Genomic DNA, 18,254 nt, shown 5'->3' on the forward strand with positions numbered 1-18,254 from the left:
TCCGAATGGCTGAGCTGCTCTTTTGGGTGCTCCCCCTTCTCTTTCCTGACCCTTTTTCTGGGGCAGAGTTGGGGGAAAGAGTAGGACATGGGTTCAGAACGCACAGCCTGAGGTGGCTGCTGTGGCAGGAAAGATGATATCCCAATTCCTAAAATCTCTCCTGGGACTCCCACAATCTCTTACATCTCACTGTTGCCCCTAGGGATGCCTCATGGCCCCTGCTCATCCTGAGCCCTGCCTGCAGCCTCACTGTCCCCAGGAAAGATCCTTGCCCGGCGAGGGAGCATCGCTCACGGGTAGATGGCTTTGTCCTGGTGGCATGTGGGCTTGCCAGCAGGGTGGCCCTGCACCCTCCCACACCCTGTCCCACCCCCAAGACCATGTAGGGCACCCGTTGTTCCCAGCCCAGAGCTTATAGGAAGAGGAAACCTCATCCCTGCGCAGAGGAGGAAACCCAGCAGCCCAGATGTGCACAGAGCCACGCCGATAACATTCTTATTTTCTTTTTCCTCCTCTGCAAACAGAGGAGCTGCCGGAGCGGCGGCGGGCACGGCCCAACCCACGGCGCAGTGAAGAGCCAGGAGGCTGCGGCGCAGCCCTGGCGCAGCCATGGGGCAGAAGTGCACAGACAGGGTGTCCTCCTTCCTCTTCGAGTATGACACCCCTCGGATGGTGCTGGTGAGGAACAAGAAGGTGGGACTGACCTTCCGGCTGATCCAGCTCATCGTCCTGGCGTACATCATCGGGTAAGGCTCCCCAGCACCTGCCTTCCCTAAAATTAATGCTTTGCTATTGGGTTAAAAAACAATGGAGAGAGAGGGGCTTCTATATCCCCTTTATCCCAGTGCAGGGGGGTTATTGCTAATGGCTTCGCATCCCTCCTGTTGTGACTGTTCCTGTGCAGCCTAGTGTCCCACCATGGCTCTTGTAGATGGCTGCTTAGTCCCCATATCCACCCCAGAAGCTACTGTATGTGCAGGCTGCAGGCTCATCCCTTCCCAGCCCTGCTCCGCACACCGGGGCCCCGTCTTCTCACTGCAGAGAATCCAAATCCTGCTCCAGCTGCTGGACGGTGGCCTGAGAATCTGTTGTTATTTTTATTTTCATTTATATTAAATAAGAGGCATGTGGGGCCAGTGCAATGATTTGTGAGACCCAAGTGGCTCAAGACAGGGCCATAAATCTCCCTGTTCACCGCTCTGACGCTGTGGCCGAGACGCAGCTTGGCTCCAAAATTCCTGGTCTTATTTGCTTCTGGGAGACAGCTCCAAAAGCCAATGCAAAGCAAGGGTAACTGCTTAAAAAAGGCAGTGAGTGGAGCAGGCGGGATCAGAACTGGGTGAGGATGTGTGTCCTCAGGTGCCCCAGGGCTACTGCTCCTGCTACAGTTACTCTGTCCCTGTCCCCTCATTGTGGGATGATGCTATGGGATGTGATGGATGGTAAACCTCTGCTGTGGCCCTGTGGCTGCTGTGAGCTCAGCCCTAGAGGGAGACCAGCACCCTTTCATGGGGAAGCGCCTCAGGGCAGGACATTTGAAAGGAAAGGGGGTGTCTGACAAAGAATTGGAAAACCTGGGAATTTTGGGGTGCAGAGTGTCTTATGCAGAGGAAAGGCAGTGGCTCCTAGGCCTCGGTGCAAGCAAGTCACTGTGGGGAGCAGAGGTGCCTATCCCTCCTTTTAGCACAGACTCCCTGGAAAGGGTAAAAACCTTCCCATGGGATCAATGTGGGACCCCCACGTAGGTCCCACCCTGCCCATCAGCACTTTGGCTCCCAAGGGTAATTCTCATGCAAAACTGCAACCGAGATCTCAAGGAAGCTCTTTGCAAAGAGTTTTGCACTGGTGTTACTGGGAGAAACTTTGTCCAAAGGATTGAGACTGTGAAGTCCCAGGGGTCCAGTCCCAAATGTGACTAGGGGCAGCTGCTCCCGTGGATGGGGAACTGGCACAGATGATTGTGCAGAGGAACTAAGGAAACGTGGCTTAAGCAACTTGGCTAAACTGAAACAGGTAACCAGGAGGGAGCAGGAACAGAACCAGCCAGGGGGTGACAGCCAGTGGCAGAAGGGAGGAATATGGGATGCAGCTGCTGTAATTCCCAAGTTTTTCCTAGTTTGTTGGGACTGGGCTCCTCTAGCAAGGGGCTGCCTATGATTGCAGCTGCCCACAGCACCACCAGCACCTCACATCCCCTCACTGCTGACAGCACTGCCCCCAGTTCCCTTCCCACAGCACTACTCTCAGTTCCCTGCCCACAACACTGCCCCCAGTTCACTGCTCTCCCCAAGCCACAAGGCCTGAAATTTTCTGTCCTTTGAAAGCAAATATGCCAGCCAAATGTGTATTCATTTACCATTCTCCCAGCTTTTGTCCCCCTTTCATAGCAGGCAGGGGATGCTCATGGAAATGTGTGCCAATGCATGACTCTGCTAGAAGGACATGGGTAGTGCCCTCAGTGCACACAAGTGGGGCCAACCCCCCTGTGAGACCCCATGTCACCCCTGGGGAGCAGCTCTTCTTTCCTGTGATAACTGTGATAAGGTGGTATTGCTGTTGGCCAGGCAAAGCCGGCTGCTTTCTGGGTTCACTTCCTGAAATCTTGCATGCAAGGAGCTGTGGGCTGAGCCACAAGAGGAGGCTGGCAAGGAAAGAGGGCTTGGTGGCTCTGCCACATCAGGGGCTGACACCAGGGGACTTTTACAAGCTGGGCAGGGCTTGCTGCAGCATTTACTGGCTCATGGGAAATGGTTTCGTTTGTCATGACCTTGGCTTTGCAGCAGGGGAGGTGGGGTTGCCCAGCCCTGTGTGCCCGTAGTCAGCTCTGCCAGAGGGGGATAAGGTCAGCAGTGGAGTCTGTGCTGGAGGCTGATCTAAGGAAATGTTCTGCCCCTGGTGCTGCCCAGTTCACAATCTTCTGCAGCCCCGAGGGCATTGGGGAAGGTGCCCACTGTAACCAGTGTAATCCAGTATGGGCCTCTGCCTTGGAAGAGGATGTTGGAGCTGGGTGTCCCAGCTAGAGAGGCAGCAGTTTTGAATTTCTGCTCCCATCCCCAGGCACTGGAGCAGATGCCATCTGTGAGGTCCTCTTGCCCTCAGTCCCGGGATACCAATGTGGCTGCAAGCTAAAAAGCTCCCTCTTCAAGAAGTCCTCACAAGGTCCAGCACCAAACAGAAAACCTCCAGACAGCACCTGGGGTTCCCCATTTTCCCCTCTGCCATCAGGCAGGTGTCAGAGGTGAGGCTGACACACCAGGCTGCTGTCGTGGGCTGTCCCATGGGCAGCCTGCTGCCTCTGTCACAGCCAGCGGGATCTATGCCTGCAGCAGTGGGGACAAAATCCAGATCGCTCCTTTTTTAGTGCCGAGAATGCTCCGCGCCGCCGGGAGCACTACCCGAAATGGTTGCTTGCCCATGTTTACAGTCTCCCTGAGTCAGAGTTAATCCAGCAGCAGCTTGTTTATGCTGTAGGTTAAATAGTGTCAGGAGCCTGCCCTAATGACTGTGTGATGGGCTGGGAAAGGCAGGCAGAGCCCTGTTCCAGACACAGCAGTGTCCCTAACCCTGCTCTTGCAGCCCTCTTGCACTCAGGGCCATGGCTCCATATTCCCTTTGCTGGCGGGGAACAGTGGCTCTGGATATGAGGCATGTCCACACTCAGCTTTGTGTTGGAGGCATTGAGTTTTGGAGAGTTCCTCTGCAGTGGATCAAGAGATCAGGAATATCCAGGCAGGTCACTGAAACCTGCAAGCTGCAAACCTGCCATAGGCTTTAACCCCAAATGACCAATGGTTCCTGTACTCCACCTGCCTTCACACCCTCAGCCACAAAATGTGTCCCAGTTCCCAAAACACACCATCCTGGCATGAAAGTCGTGTCCTGCAGCTACCACAAGTCTCAGGCAAAGAGTAGGAAAATTCAGCAACATGTCCCTCATCCAAGAGTAACAGGCAGTAAGAAACTTGGCAAATGATTCCCCAGGTGAGATTTGGTAGAAAAAGCCCCAGTGTGCAGGTCTGTGCTGAGAATTGGGCCCCAATGGAGGAGTGCTGATGGCCATGCTCACCCTGCCACCTTTCCCTGTCCAGGTGGGTGTTCCTCTACGAGAAGGGCTACCAGTCTCAGGACAGCATCGTCAGCTCAGTCTCAGTGAAGTTGAAAGGGCTGACCGTGACCAACGAGAGTGTCCTGGGTCCTCACATCTGGGATGTGGTGGACTATGTTTTTCCACCCCAGGTAAGGAGTTAGAGTGGGTGAGTTAAGGGTTTGTTTTTGTCCCAGTGGCTGCTTTTCCCCATGTGCTGGGTTGCAGATGGGTCCTCAGCAAAGGCTTTCTGTGGGGATAACCATGACAGGGTGTCCCTGTGGTGGAAAGGAGGTTGCTCCTGCCACAAACCTCTGCCAAGGTTCTCCCTGGGGAGCATTTGGCACTTGGGACCCACCATGGCTGAGGAGGCACATTTGAGGCTGATCACAAAAGGATCAAGGTTCCTCCAGTGCCTGTGGAGCAGGATCTCATGCAGCAAGCAGGGTCCTCCACTGTCCCTGGGGCTGGTGGCACTGCAGGTCCCCACCCAAAAAGAAGCTCCTCACAGAGGAGACCCTGTGCTGGCTGTGAGCTCGTTGGCTGTGTCTCCACAGGGGGACAACTCGTTCGTGGTGATGACCAACTTCATTGTCACTCCTGGTCAGAAACAAGGAACCTGCCCAGAGGTAAACACATCGGCTTCCTTCAGTGGGCTCAGCTTCTGTAATTCAGGGGGATTGTGGTGGTATCACTGTGGAAAGAGTTTTTCTGACATTGGGAGGTGTAGTAAAAGCCAGAGCCTAGCCCTGTATTATTGTTCCTGACTCCTGTGTGCTATGTGAAGACTTTTATTCTGCTGAAAAACAGGCATAATCCTTTTAAGTTTTCTTCCTTTTGTGATGATCAAGCAGAGCAGACTTGAGGCTTAAATGAAAACATCTGCCTGGAGTGAACAAATTGCCCCTTTTTCCTGCTTTATCTGGACAGCCTTGGTTGGGAAGCAGTGTATGGACAAGGCCTGGCTGCAGTTGAGCAATGTATCCCTCAAGAAAAATGCTGTCTGGTGAGGCAGGAGGGACAGAGGGATTGAAGCTGCAGGGTTGATACTAAGAGGTGCTGCTTTCTCCAAACAGCTGCCAGACGCCGGGCTGTGCACACGGGACAGCGACTGCAGCAAAGGGAAATACAGCCGTCAAGGACAGGGTAAGGCACACGGCCCTGGGGGCCTCGGGGCGTTTCTGGTGAGACACCCCAAGAAAAGCTGCCCAGCTAGGGTGTCACCTGGCTGGGGTGTCACCTGGCTGGGGACCTGTTTGGACAGGGTTTAAGAAAAGCCTCTGACATGCTGGTTGAAGTTCCCACCAGGGCTGGTCCAGTTCTGCTCTTTTGAAAGATACCTGAGCTGCAAACAGCTCAGCCAACAAAAGGTTAGTCAGGACTAAGCCATATCCCCCAGACTGTTGTCCTCTCATCAGCTCAGCATTTTCTTAGGTGTGTTTTTATTAAGAAAAATCTCCAGCTGCTCCTCTGTACAGCACTGTAAGAGAACCACTGCCCTGAGCTGAGAGGCCACAATTAATTTCCTGTTTCAGAAAGGTGCCAAAACCTTGAGCATTTTGTGTCTTGAATGCCCTTGGCAGAGCTGAACCCCAGCCAGATCCCATCTATCCCAGTGTGAGGCTGAGATTTCACAGGATCCAGGGGTGTGAGCAGCTGTGTCCCCACAGGGCTCAAGACTGGCAAGTGTGTACATTTCAACAGCACTGTGAAGACCTGTGAGATCTTTGGCTGGTGCCCTGTTGAAGTTGATTACCATGTTCCCAGGTAAGGAATGATGTTGTTGCCCTCTTTCCCACCCCAGCTGCACTTGGTGTAGGGCAGACCAAGTTGGGGCTCTATGGGATGTGGCCAGGACAGCCTGACCAGAAAGGGAAGGGATGAGACCACCAGCTTTCTGGGTCTGCTTGTCTCAGTTTGGGTGAATTTCCACCAAATGGGCTTTCTCTAGAGTCTGGAGAGCCAACTGATGGACACGTCTACACTTGTGTTTTTCAGCCCTGCCCTGCTGTCAGAAGCAGAGAAGTTCACCTTGTTCATCAAGAACAGTATCACCTTCCCCAAGTTCAAGGTGTCCAGGTGAGGAGAGGTTTGGGGGGATGGTTCCTGGTTGGTTCCTCCAGCTGTGTCCCTCAGAGGAAACCGTGTGTTTAGCTGGATGGGTGTAACTGGATGCTTCGTATAGAGGATTGCATACCTCATCAGTGATCCCAGGACTACTCTAACTGCTGCACTGAACCTCATATCAGCTCATAGGAACTGAGACATTTCCCTCCAAAATCCGTCCCACCTCAGCTGGTAGCTGTAGTTACTGGAAAGATTTCTGGAATTGACCTCTCCTGAGTTACCCTCACAAGTCACACATGAAAATATAGTTTCTCCAATTCTTTATTTTTCTTCTCTGAAGATCAAATTAAAATACCACATGGTCAAGATAAGCTTGGTGCCCCAGAGTCCCCCTTAACATCACAGATCCAAACTTTTCAGCAAAGGGTGGGGTTGGCCCCTTCCTGGCAGCACTGGGGGAAATGCTGCTGGCTGAAGGCACACTTGTAAGAGGATTTTTGATGGCAGTGACCATATAGCTGATTTGGAACAAGCTAACAGAAGCTATTTGTGCTGAAGACAGCAGATTCTTCTCTCTAGGCTGACCTTGTCCCCATGCTGCAGCCAAAGTTAAGTGTCCTGGCAGCCAGCATGCTTGGAGAAGTCCTGGGCTGACCTCACAGTGCATCCCAAGAGGTGGCTTGGGGAGAGGAGATCACCCCCAGCTGCAAGGAGAGGTGCCCTGAGGGAGGGCAGGCTGAAGAGGACACAGAGAGGGAGCAGGTCCTGGCTGCAGTGGCAAGGACTGTGCCAAACCCAACTGGCCTGTGGGGAAACTTCCCGCCTTTGATCACTGCTGACAATTAACTGCTGAGCATCAGCAATGGGATCAGGTTGAACAAGGCACAAGTCTTACAAAACCATAGGCTTCACAGACAGGATGTTTTTAGGCAAAAGAGTGGGATGGAAGGCAAGAAGTTGCCCTTTCCTTTTAACCCTTGCTGTAGGAGATAGCAAACTCCAGCTAAATGTAAAAGGTGTGGGATACACTCACTATCCATGAGATGTCCCAGGTAAGAATTGCTGGTACTCGGAGCACTGCCTAGCAGAGCCCATGGACAAGCTGGCATGTGAACAGGAGAGCGACATGGACTGGGCAAAGGACTTACAGAGGTTCTTTCCCACCCAAATTATTGTGTTACTGAGAATCTTTCTCACTCTTTTCATTCACAGGCGCAACTTGGTTGAGAGCGTTACCAAGCAGTACCTGAAGAAATGCACCTATCACAAAGGCACTGATTCCTTATGTCCCGTGTTTGAACTGGGATACATAGTGAAGGAATCGGGTCAGAATTTTACCTTCCTGGCTGTTAAGGTACTTCAGTTTCAAATTATGTCCCTTGCTGTTGATAGGAGAGGGACACTGGCAGTGCAATCATCCCCAGCTGCTGAGATGATTTTCTGTTTTCTCAAGAATTCTTGAGAAAACAAAAGTGTCAGAATTATCTCATAAAGATTATGAATCTCCTTGGACATGGCCTAATATTTACATTTTTCTTGGAAACTCTTGAGAAGATTTGACCCACTGGCAGTAAATCCCAGGGTTCCGCTTGTTTTAATTTGAGCAGTGAATAACTAGATCTGTGTGGCCAAATCCCATCTGACTGAGCTTGGAAATCCCAGCTGGATAGTCAAATATTGGTCACTGCACAGTGCTAACTGCAGCCTTTCCCCAGGCTCCACAATGCAGCTTTGCCTAACACTCCTCAGGCTGGTGTGAGGGAGTATCTGCTATCTCTGCACTGCAAAGCCTTGTGATAACTTTGCCAGACATTGAATAAAATCAGAGGCTTGCATATATTGCATGGATTGGATCAGGTGTCCTAGAGAAGCTATGGCTGTCCCATTCCTGGCCAGGTTGGACAGGACCTGGAGAAAACTGGTCTAGTGGAAGGTGTCCCTGCCTGTGGCAGGATTTGGAACAAGATGATCTTTATAGTCCCTTCCAGCCCAAACCATTCTAAGATTCTGTGTATTAAAGGTGCAAAAATACAAGCCTCTGGGGCACAGCTATTTACAGCCTGGAGTGGGCTCAGGAGGGAGGAAGAACTCCTGCATTTTCTGAGCAATCTCTTGGGCATTATCAGGCAAGGTGAGGCTGTCCCATGCGGACCAGAAGGGATCTGTGGTGAGCACTGTTTCCCAGGACCATGCCTTGGGCACAGGATTCTGATCAGGAACAAGAGGGCACAAATTTATTTGTGTATCCAGCACTCAGGGCAGAAACAAGAGCCTCTGCAAGGGATTATGTACAGGCCACAAAGCCAAGGCTCTCAGGAAGGCTTGAGGCAGCAGTGGGGTCCGTGCATCTGGAGAGCCAGGACACCTCATGGCACTGAGACAGGACATATATGAGGAGCAAAAGCATTTCTCTGTGTGGGCCAGGTCCCAGGAGAGGCAACCTTGTGACTCCCCTCTTGGCTGCAGGGTGGAGTGGTGGGCATCACCATAGACTGGAACTGTGACCTCGACTGGCCCCTGCGGTACTGCAAACCCATTTACCAGTTCCACGGCCTTTACAATGATGACAGTAATGTTTCACCAGGGTTCAACTTCAGGTAAGGAAATACCTATTATTTCTCCAAGCATAATTCAGAGGTGACAGCTTTCAGGTTCCCACTCAAGGGATGGTAGAAGGCCAGAGACTGTCCTTCAAAATACTCACTACCTTTCCAGGGTCAAACAGCAGTACCAGTGCTCTTTTAAATGGCATGAGAAAAGTGATAATACACCCCTTGGCTTCAAAATTGCCCCATTTCCTTTCCATCTCCTCCCCCTTGCAGGCTCTCCTGCTTGGCTGAGCTTTTGGGAAGCCCCTTGAAAGACTGGAGTTGGTGTAGGATCATCTCATGTGTTCCCATAGTCTCTATCCTCTGTTCTGTGTGACACTGTCACAAGTGTTTCATCAAGATCTGCTGCACGCAGAACTTGGTGACATCAGATCAAACAGCATGAGCAGGAGCTGGAACTCCAAGCTGCAGGCAGAAAAGCTGAGGCACAGAGAGGAGAGGTGCCAAGAGCCCAGCTCCTTCAGGGGTTTAAGGAGAAGGTCAGGAGCAGGTCTGTGATAGCACATTCCAGATCTTTGTCCAAGATCCTGATGCTGTAGGTTTGCAGGGGCTGTCAGACACCCTGGCAGACCATTAACACTTACCATCCAATTGCACAGATATGCCAAATACTACAAAGAAGATGGGATGGAAAAGAGGACACTCTACAAGGTGTTTGGGATCCGGCTCGACATTTTGGTGAATGGCAAGGTAAGAGTGGATCCTCTGGATCCCTGGGACAGCAGTGCCATATCCTTGGGAAGGCACCAGCTCTGTAGCACAGCACCAGGGTCCTGTGGGATCAGGAAAACCAGTGTGAATGCTTTCCTTGGGTGCTGGCCTTCACACAGGAACCCTTGGAAAATACTGGGGAAGGGAAGAGAGAAGGAAAACATGTTTTGTAGGTCACACCTTCCAGCTGCAGTTTGATCTGTGGTTTTGTCTAAAAAACTTGGTGATGGGAGTGGGGTGGACCTATGGAAACTCAAAACCTTTTACTGATATTTCCAAAAACTGAACATTTGCATTTTTCTATTTTGTCTTTTTCTTCCCTCTGGGAGACAAGGCTTTCCTTACTGTGTTCCCACTGAGAATATTCAAAGTGTATATTTTTGTTTGGTTGCTTAGTTTTGGTTGGTTTTTTTAGATTAAAAATACAGGAGGAAAAGTAAGTTCAATTTATTTCAGCCTAAAACCAGCCTCCAATATTTTTCTGTTTGACCAGCTCTTTCCCAGCTCCTGTTTCTCTGTGTGCTGTGGCTGTGGTTTGGGTTGCTGTGAGGCACTTTTGCCGAGCCCCACCTACAGCTCGAGCACCCTTTTTTTTTCCCCTGGGCTGACTGTAACTTATCACCTATTTTCTCTGACTTTATCCAGGCAGGCAAATTTGACATCATCCCGACCATGACCACAATTGGCTCTGGAATTGGTATTTTTGGAGTGGTAAGTTCAGATATTTCCATCCTCTATATGGAGACTCTCAAATTATTCTTCTTGCCTGTGACATCTGTGGGAAGTGTCCTTGAGCCACAGTGAAATACTGGCTACTGCTCAGGGAATCAAAGGATGGGCAAAAGGGGGAAAGGAGGTGCTCTCCTGCCTTGCTAGTTCAGGAAAATAGATTCCTGCTGGTCCCTGGCTGAAGGGAAAGCTGGCTCTCTTGGTATCCTGATAGTTTAAAGTTAGAGCTGGCATAAGAGAGAGGGTCTGCAGGTGATTGGCAGTATTTCATGCAGGACAGAAACCCAGCATCCAATTTGCTTATAGTCATTAAAGACTTGGGCACAGCTCAAAGGGTGTTTTGCCCTGCACTTAACCTAAAGTGGAAACACTTCATTTCTGTTTAAATCACCCACTATTGAACACAGCACACTTCACTTCTGTCCTAAATGGACATTTGGAGACTTCAACAACTGCCATGTTGTGGGATGAAGCAGAAGTTTGCCCCTAAATTGTGGGGCAAACTGGGAAGAACTGGAAGTACACAGCGGTCCAGGTGAGCTTGGAGGGCAACTCCAAACTTAACTGCGCTTTGATTTAAGGCCTCTGTCCTCTGTGACCTGCTCCTGCTGCATTTTCTCCACGGACGAGACTATTACAAGCAGAAGAAATTCAAATATGCAGAACCGGAGCCTGTAAGTAACAGCAAGTGCCTGCCCTGCAGAGGCTCTTGCGGGGGTGTGTGTGGATGTGTGCATGAGTAATGACGCTGTAACACAAACATCCGTGCTGAGGGGCAACCAGGCGCCTTCCTGAGCCCTTGGGACTCTTGTAGACTGGGATCCATGAATCTTCTCTCCAGAATTACTGAGATGTTGTGCATGACTCATTAAAGTTATATTGTTAATAACTTTATTCTCTCCCTTTAACCCCAGATATTCCAAGATCTGGTAACACTTGCATTGCTTTAAGGGAAGTAAGGGTAGATCTGTGCTTTAGCAAACTAGAAAATGTCTCTTTTTTCTGCTCTTTGGGAATATCTCCGTGACCATGGAATGTTTCATGGCCTTCAGAAGGACACAAAAACAATTCCCCTCAAATTCATCTGAAAATATGTGTATACACTGGGGGTTAGGAGTTGCTGCCCAATCACATTTTCCCTGGCATTAGAAAGGAGCAGCTCTGTAACAGAACCCTTGTTTTCTCTCATTTAACCCCCAGTCAAAGTCGCATAAGAAGGAAAAGGAGACAGACAACACACAGTGAGAGGTGAGTGGTGATTCCCCAGCCCTGCTAGCATACATCTGGCAGGGATGAGGGCTATAGGTCTTGGGGCTGTCCCAAGGCCTGTGGGAAGGCAGGAGGGTTTCAGGAAGGCAGCAGGGCTCCAGGGAGGCTTGGAGGAGATCTGAGCTGTGGGCTGCATTGCCTAATGTGGGGTCAGCATTTCCCAGCATAAGCAGTTGCATGGGGCAGCAACGGATGCAGGATGTGGGACTGACATCACATCTTCAATGGCAGCATCTCTTGAAGGGCACCAGGAGGCAAGACACCAGAAATCACTGTGCACCTCTGTCTCAGCAGAATCCACACTGACTGACAAACCTGCACCCCCTTCCTCCTCCTCTTCTCTTAAAACTCGGTCACCATCCCATCACCTCCCTGGGCCAGCCCCAAGACCAGCAGAAGCAGCGTTCAGCACCAGCTCATGTGAAGGTGGTGCCCTGCAGCCAGGGCAGGGCTGGCCAGCCCAGCACACAGAGGGACATGCCACGATGCTGTGCAAGGGTCAGACTAAGGGATCTTGGGGCTCTCTGCCAGCCCTGCTGCAGAGCACTGGGTCTGCTGCCTTTGCAGGCCCTTCAGAAGGGCTCACACTGCACCCTGCCTGGTATGCCAGGGCCATGCCAGGTCACTTGCATCTGAAGACCCTGGGGAGAGCACAGCTGCCTCTTCTGCCTCAGAAGCACCATTGAACAGTTCCAAACTGAGAAGAGGAGGGAAGGAGAGCTGGCAGGAACCATGCCCAGCCCCTCTGCCTGGGAGAAAAATGGTTATTTTGTAAGGATGTATTTTATTAAAAAAAAATTAAACCTTTAGTTTTTCTACTACATCCCTGTGTGGTGCCTATGCTTGCCCCAGAGCACGGTGTTTGCAGTGGATTCTGGAGGGTTTATGCATACAAAGTAATCCCAGCAGTGATGACTCCTTCAGAAACTGCTCTCCCCTGCAGGGCTCCTGGGCCTCCTGCCACGAGCAGGGGCTGTTATATCAGAGTTGTCACTTGGGTTTCCTCCTCAGACAGCCTGGCTGGCAGGGAGCACTGGCACACTGCCCGCCATGGCCATCCATGCTGCTGTGCCAGCTCTGCCTCCACTGCCCATGCCAGTCAGTGTTAGCTGGTCAGAAAGAGTTTCCCAGCAGCAGCCTCACAAACCAACTCTTTGCACCCAGGAAATAAACTTCCCCTCTGTGCCAGAAGATTTGCACTACTGATCACCTGCAGCTGCACATCATGGGTTGTGCTCAAACTCCACACCCCTGTGAGCAGACCCTGCCCTGCGCTGCTGGTCCTATTCCATTCTCCAGGACACATCAACACTGACTTTCTGCATAGTCCCTCTCTGAATGTCTTTTTTTACCTCCCCGGGGAAAATTTTGCTTTGGTTGCTTTTAAAGTGGATCCCAACGGTCAGTGGAGAAGCTATAGGGCTGTAATGCAGTCAGAGCCTGCAGGAGCACTGCTCCAGGCTCTCAGGGACACAAGAATGTGTGCCATAAACAGATGCGGGTGATATTTGGTCATAAGCTCAACAAATATTTCAAGCCATACTTTCAAGCCATCCGTTTCCTGTGGGGAGATCATTTGCCCTCAGCAGGATCCCTCAGCTTTCACAGGCAGGGTGGGTTTTTGTAAGGTTATTCATGGTTAACTTTTTCACCCTTTCCTGGGCTGCTGTCAGAGGTGCCAGGCGCTTATACTAAGGATGCAGGGAGGGTAGAGAAAGCCTGCTGGTGTCTGGAGGAATCGGTGCCTGTTCAGTGGAGGCTGGGGGTATCCCCACGCCCCGGGGGTTCTCCTGCAGGGTCCATCGAAGCCCAAGCAGGTCCCATGTGGTGCCACGGTGCAGCTCCCCAGCAAGCTGCCACCAGCAGAGGGGACTGCAAGACCATTTCACAGCGACTGGGGACAATCCAGTTTCCGGAGACAGAGAAGCGAGGGTGTTCAGGTAACCTTTTGCACCCACTTATACCGGGTCAATTTCCGGTCAAAACTTAAAATAACAAATGCAAGGCTGCAGGTAGAGCTGTGTGATGTTTCTGTCTGCTTAATCTTCCAAGCTGCTTGTAATGCAAAATCCCTATTCTTTCCTAGGAAGAATTAAAAGGCAGAATATATAATCAGGAAAAACGCAACTTGTAAATGATCCCCTCTAGTTGCTATTCTAAATTTGGGATCTCTAAAAGTCCCAATGCTGCTTTATGGATGCTTTATGCATACTTTAAAAATCATGGAAGGATTTATTTTTCATATCTTTAACTTGTTTTCTTTAAATGCACAATCTTTGGGGATCCTTTTCTTTGCTTTTCATTCATCATTTCTGCAACAAGCAGAATGAGATATTGCAATTTTAATTCTTTCCCCTAAACTCCTCCTCAAAGCCAGGGGCCCTGTGGCTCCCAGGTGGCTCTTAGCAGAATTTCCTTGTGTTGTGGCCAGAAAACAACTGCATTTGAAGCAATTACGATGTGGCCAGTGTGCCGTGCTGCTCTCTGACCTGAGATGAAGTGTTACAGAATCCCAAGGGATTTGGTCATCATGGACCCATTCAATGACAGTGTGCTGTGTTTCTTCCCATTCATTCTGTGGCCAGTTGAGAGTTGGGTTGTTTGTGGATTTTTTTGGTTGGTGTGGTTTTTGGTTTTTTTTTTTCCCACTTCTTGTTTGTTTGCATTTTGGTTTTTACACAGTTAATAACTAATAGAAAAGGAACTTTCAGCAATTCAAACACTGTCCCAGAAAACACACAAGAAAGAATGTATATTATCCAGCTCATCCCTGATCTTTACATCAGCATCAACAAGCCCTTGTATGTGATGGTGTCAGTGCTCCACACGTCTAACAGAGGACTCTTGCCTTGATCATGGGTATTAGATGACAAAAGCAAGCAATGAGTGCAGTGTGATTATTCCCATTTTATAGAATCAGAAACCAAGATACAAGCAAATAATTTTTAAAAATGGATTTAAATGTAGTGAGAATTTTCTGCTTCTGACCAGTTTTTGTTTTCTGTAAAGGCTATTAGGTTGTGCAGATATCTTTTCACTCCCTCAGGCAGGGTTATTTTGAAAAAAAAAAATCAAGTAGCACAGATATTCCAGAAAAGCAATTACAGAAAAATTTATTTGGCAATAATTATGCTGGTTAGTGATTCTGCAGAGATGAGGAATTATATTTCAATCTCTGCAGAGCTGGCAACATTTAATCATTATGTTTGTGCTCAATTCCCAGCACAATGAGGCCCTGATTTCCACCTGGTGCTTCCAGACACTGTAACAAGGCAAATTAAAATGAGTAACACTCAAGAAGTAGATAACTCCTTTCCTGTGCAACCTCTTCTATCTTTAAGCCCACTCATTCTTTCTCTGGCACAGCAGACTCCCTGTTATTTTTAACCCAGTCCTCCACTTAGGACATTCTTGGATTTTTCCCTAAAAAAGCACCTGCCTTTCTGGTTACACTCTTTCCCTTTCTCTTTTGTTGTGGGAGCATGTTTTCAGTTGGATAAATCCTCTGGCTGACACACAGTGAAGGACTGGCAGGAACATGCATATCCTCCCAGCTCTGAAGGATGCTTTTATTTCCTTCTGTCCCACAGCTGGACATTCTCAGGTCAGACTGTGCTGGGTGGCAAAAGGAGATTCTTGGCCATTTGAGCATTTGATATCTGCAGCTCAGCCTGCAGCCACTCTCCTGGGGACAGTGTGGTTGTTACAGTCCATTTTCACTGCTGCCAGCCCTGTATTAATTATGCCACACTATAATCTTCGTCTGTCTTCGGTGAAGTGCTCTCTCCTGTTATTTGTTTCTAATTGCTTTACTGCCTTATTTTTGAAAGCGTAAAATTCAAAAGTGTCCGAATGGATTCTGAATATAGTGACAGCCTGGTCACCTGATGGGGCAGGGGTGAATCAGGATCGCTCCAGTTAACAGAGCTCTGCCTACCAGTACCAAGCATAGATCCTGCTCAGCTTTATGGCACCACTAAGAGATTTCATAAAAAAATGATGGCTTTAAATCTTTTCGTACCTAAACGTACTAGTGATGTGCCTGGGGAAATGTAAGCTCTCCCCCTTATGACTGTAACTCAAGGACAGGTTAAATAAACAAATTCCCAGTCTTTGCACCCAAAAAATGTGCAAAATCAGTTACCAACCAACCCCACTCAATCATTATTGAACAGAAATATCAAAGTCTTATTTTAACATTGTTATAGCCATTGTGGTCTAAGCATCAGAGAGACATTATCTGTGACTTTTTCCACTGGCCACAACTGCTCTACAGTGTAAGCACCTGTGTATGATGAAAAGAGAAGCTGAGGCATATGATTAATTTTGGGTTATTTTGTTTTCTGGAAGAAACAGCAGGTTCTGACTGAGCTGAGCGAACCAGGTTATTTCATTAAGTGAAGTGCTCACAGTCTTTGCCAGAACTGATTATTTCAAACCTTGATATGGATGCTAAACTATGCTTCAGACATCACTGGTGGTTTAAACTGCCTGGTGCTAACAGAGGCAGATTTTTAGAGGACAAATATCAGCACTTTCCAAACAACCAGAGTCTCATAAACATCTCACAGCCAAATGAATCAGTCCAAATGCCTTCTGAAACCCTTGCAAAACCTCCTCAGCAGTGTAATTAAGACAAGAGGAGCAGGAGGCTGAAAGGCTCACTCATTGCTCAGGAGAAGCTGAGCTGGCCCTGCATGAGCAAGCCCTGCTTGATTGAATTGAAAGCCTTTGTGAAACAGTTATGGCTTACATGTTATTGTCTTTCAGAGCATCTCTCATGCCCTGGAGCCACAGGAGCACAGTCCCTCCACAGGCTCAGGCACAGGCACACTCCTGGGTCGTGGGCACATACTCCCAGGCAGCCAACAAGGAAGTTGCTAGGGGCTTTTAGTCAAGGCTGGGAGGACATTTTCCTTTTGCTCATGGGCTTATCTTACTTTTCCTGAGAGTCCACCATGGCAAACACACAGCCCAGGGGCTCAGGCTGCTGGCTGCCTTGAGATAATGTCTAATCAGTGTCATTAGCTAATATCCAGAGCTGCTGGAAGACCCCAACAGCTTTGGAAGCACAGATTTAAGGAGATGGGACTCTCTGCTGTGCTGTTACAGTCACAGAATCATTTTGGTTGGAAAAGACCTCTGAGGTCATCAAGTCCAACTACAAATTTAACACTGCCATTAAACCATGTCCCTAAGTGCCACATGTACATGTCTTTGGTTACCCTAAAATGCTGCAGGCTCTGCCATCCTCTCACTGGTTATCATGCTGTTGTTCACCTGCCCCAAGAGTAATTCACTGCCCCAGTGCTTCCTGGTCATGGAAGATCTCTACTGGGTTTTCTCTGTGATGAGCTGGAAGCACAACCCTTTGTAGCTTTCTAACAGGAATCGTTTCACTGAATGTAGCAACTCTTTAGTAGTCAAGATTTGAGCCACATAACATTTCAATTCCAAGTGGTTTTGACTGAAAATTGGTAAAGAGAATGCACAAATATTTTAGATGGAAGTGAAAGGGTATTAGCCCTGAATAAACCTGTTCATCTGTAGAGAGTTGCTCAGCTGCCTGTGACCAGCCAGGGTGACAAAGCACATTTCTGCAGGAAAAGTAAGACTTGGATGCACATAGCAAATAGCAGCAGGCTGTGGCTGACTATAATAAACATACCCACAGAATGAGCAAATGAAAAAAATCATGCTCTTTGCTAGCCTTACAAGATGACTTTGCTGTTTTAATGAATAGTGCCTCTTAATTACGTTTTGATACTTCTCTCAACACAGTGACAACAGGGGAAGCTTTTTTGAGATGGAAAAGTTGGTAGTAAACCGCAAGATGCATTATTAATATGTTATGTCGAGTTATAAAACCCATGGTAAGGAATTAATTTGTTTCCAAAGCAGAGGATTATTTGAGACTCACTGGAAGCAGGCACAGGCATTTCTATCTGCTTGTTGTCACAGCAGGAAGGAGCAGCAGTCTGCAGTGGGTTGAGTCAGGATGTGGATTTAATCCATTTAGCTCTCTGGCTAAATCCAAGACTCTTGGCGGGGACCTTGACTGTGAGTGGAGTCACAGAGCCCACCGAGTCCTGCCACAAGTCACTTGTTGCAAAATCAACATCTCCATGAATCCCACTGCTGGGTGCAGTGGGAACCCCTCGACCCAGGGGTACAGTCCACTACGAGCCAAGAAGGTAAAAGAGAGTGGGAGGGAAAAATAAAGCCAAAATATGAGTCAAACCAAAGAGGGCATCTGCTTGCCGGAATTCCTTGAAGAACAGCAGTGGGATTAGTTGGTGTGTGGCATTTCTCCCCATCGCTGCAAGACTTTAGGAAGCGTATATGGTCAGGGTTGGGTGTTACTACTCTACAGAGCCTGTGTGAGGGGACAGCAGTGTGCCGGGATCCTGGGCTCCTCCCTCAGCTCGGGGCCGGCGGGCCCTCCACTTCCATCGTGCCAGTGCCACCTTCCCTGATCATTTATATCACGGAGTATTTAGGGAGAATTTCTTCGCAGAAAGGGTGATTAGGCACTGGAACGAGCTGCCTAGGGAGATGAGGGTGTCATTTTCCCTGGACGCGGCTCTCAGTGTTCTGTTCCGTCACAGGCTGGACGATCTCAGAGGTCTTTCCCAAATTAGCTGATTCTGTGATTAGCAAAAAGCCCCGTGTTTCAACCCAAAAGCCCGCACCCCAGATGCGCTTCTGGCTGGACACCGCACGAAAAAAAAAAAGCTTTTTTTTTTCTTTTTTTCCTTTTTTTTTTCTTTTTTTTGGTCTTTTTT

The 18,254-nt window shown here is 49.1% G+C and overlaps 1 protein-coding gene across 2 annotated transcripts; it reads left to right on the forward strand.

Moving 5' to 3' along the window:
• The first annotated feature begins 420 nt into the window (after positions 1 to 420).
• On the forward strand, positions 421 to 12,290 carry P2RX1 (purinergic receptor P2X 1). 2 transcript variants are annotated; one of them, XM_063402434.1, is made up of 13 exons: positions 421 to 746; positions 4,089 to 4,236; positions 4,642 to 4,713; positions 5,161 to 5,230; positions 5,755 to 5,851; positions 6,083 to 6,163; positions 7,364 to 7,505; positions 8,618 to 8,748; positions 9,360 to 9,450; positions 10,117 to 10,182; positions 10,782 to 10,874; positions 11,401 to 11,448; positions 11,701 to 12,290. In XM_063402434.1, exons 1-12 carry the CDS (start codon positions 610 to 612, stop codon positions 11,443 to 11,445), a joined length of 1,173 nt encoding a protein of 390 aa, XP_063258504.1. In that variant the 5' UTR covers positions 421 to 609; the 3' UTR covers positions 11,446 to 11,448; positions 11,701 to 12,290. The 2 variants fall into 2 exon arrangements, with proteins under 2 accessions (XP_063258504.1, XP_063258505.1); XM_063402435.1 differs by having other exon boundaries at positions 11,764 to 12,290.
• Positions 12,291 to 18,254: the final 5,964 nt, after the last annotated feature.

Source organism: Prinia subflava, chromosome 8 (assembly GCF_021018805.1).
Source record: "Prinia subflava isolate CZ2003 ecotype Zambia chromosome 8, Cam_Psub_1.2, whole genome shotgun sequence".
Lineage (NCBI taxonomy): Eukaryota > Metazoa > Chordata > Aves > Passeriformes > Cisticolidae > Prinia > Prinia subflava.

What these genes read in the sequence shown, in the direction of transcription:
- P2RX1 (XM_063402434.1), top strand. Translation starts at nt 610, where the DNA reads ATGGGGCAGAAGTGCACAGACAGGGTGTCCTCCTTCCTCTTCGAGTAT. An exon ending in TCACCAGGGTTCAACTTCAG is followed by an intron (nt 8,749 to 9,359) that starts GTAAGGAAATAC and finishes CCAATTGCACAG; the next exon opens with ATATGCCAAATACTACAAAG. An exon ending in AATATGCAGAACCGGAGCCT is followed by an intron (nt 10,875 to 11,400) that starts GTAAGTAACAGC and finishes TTTAACCCCCAG; the next exon opens with TCAAAGTCGCATAAGAAGGA.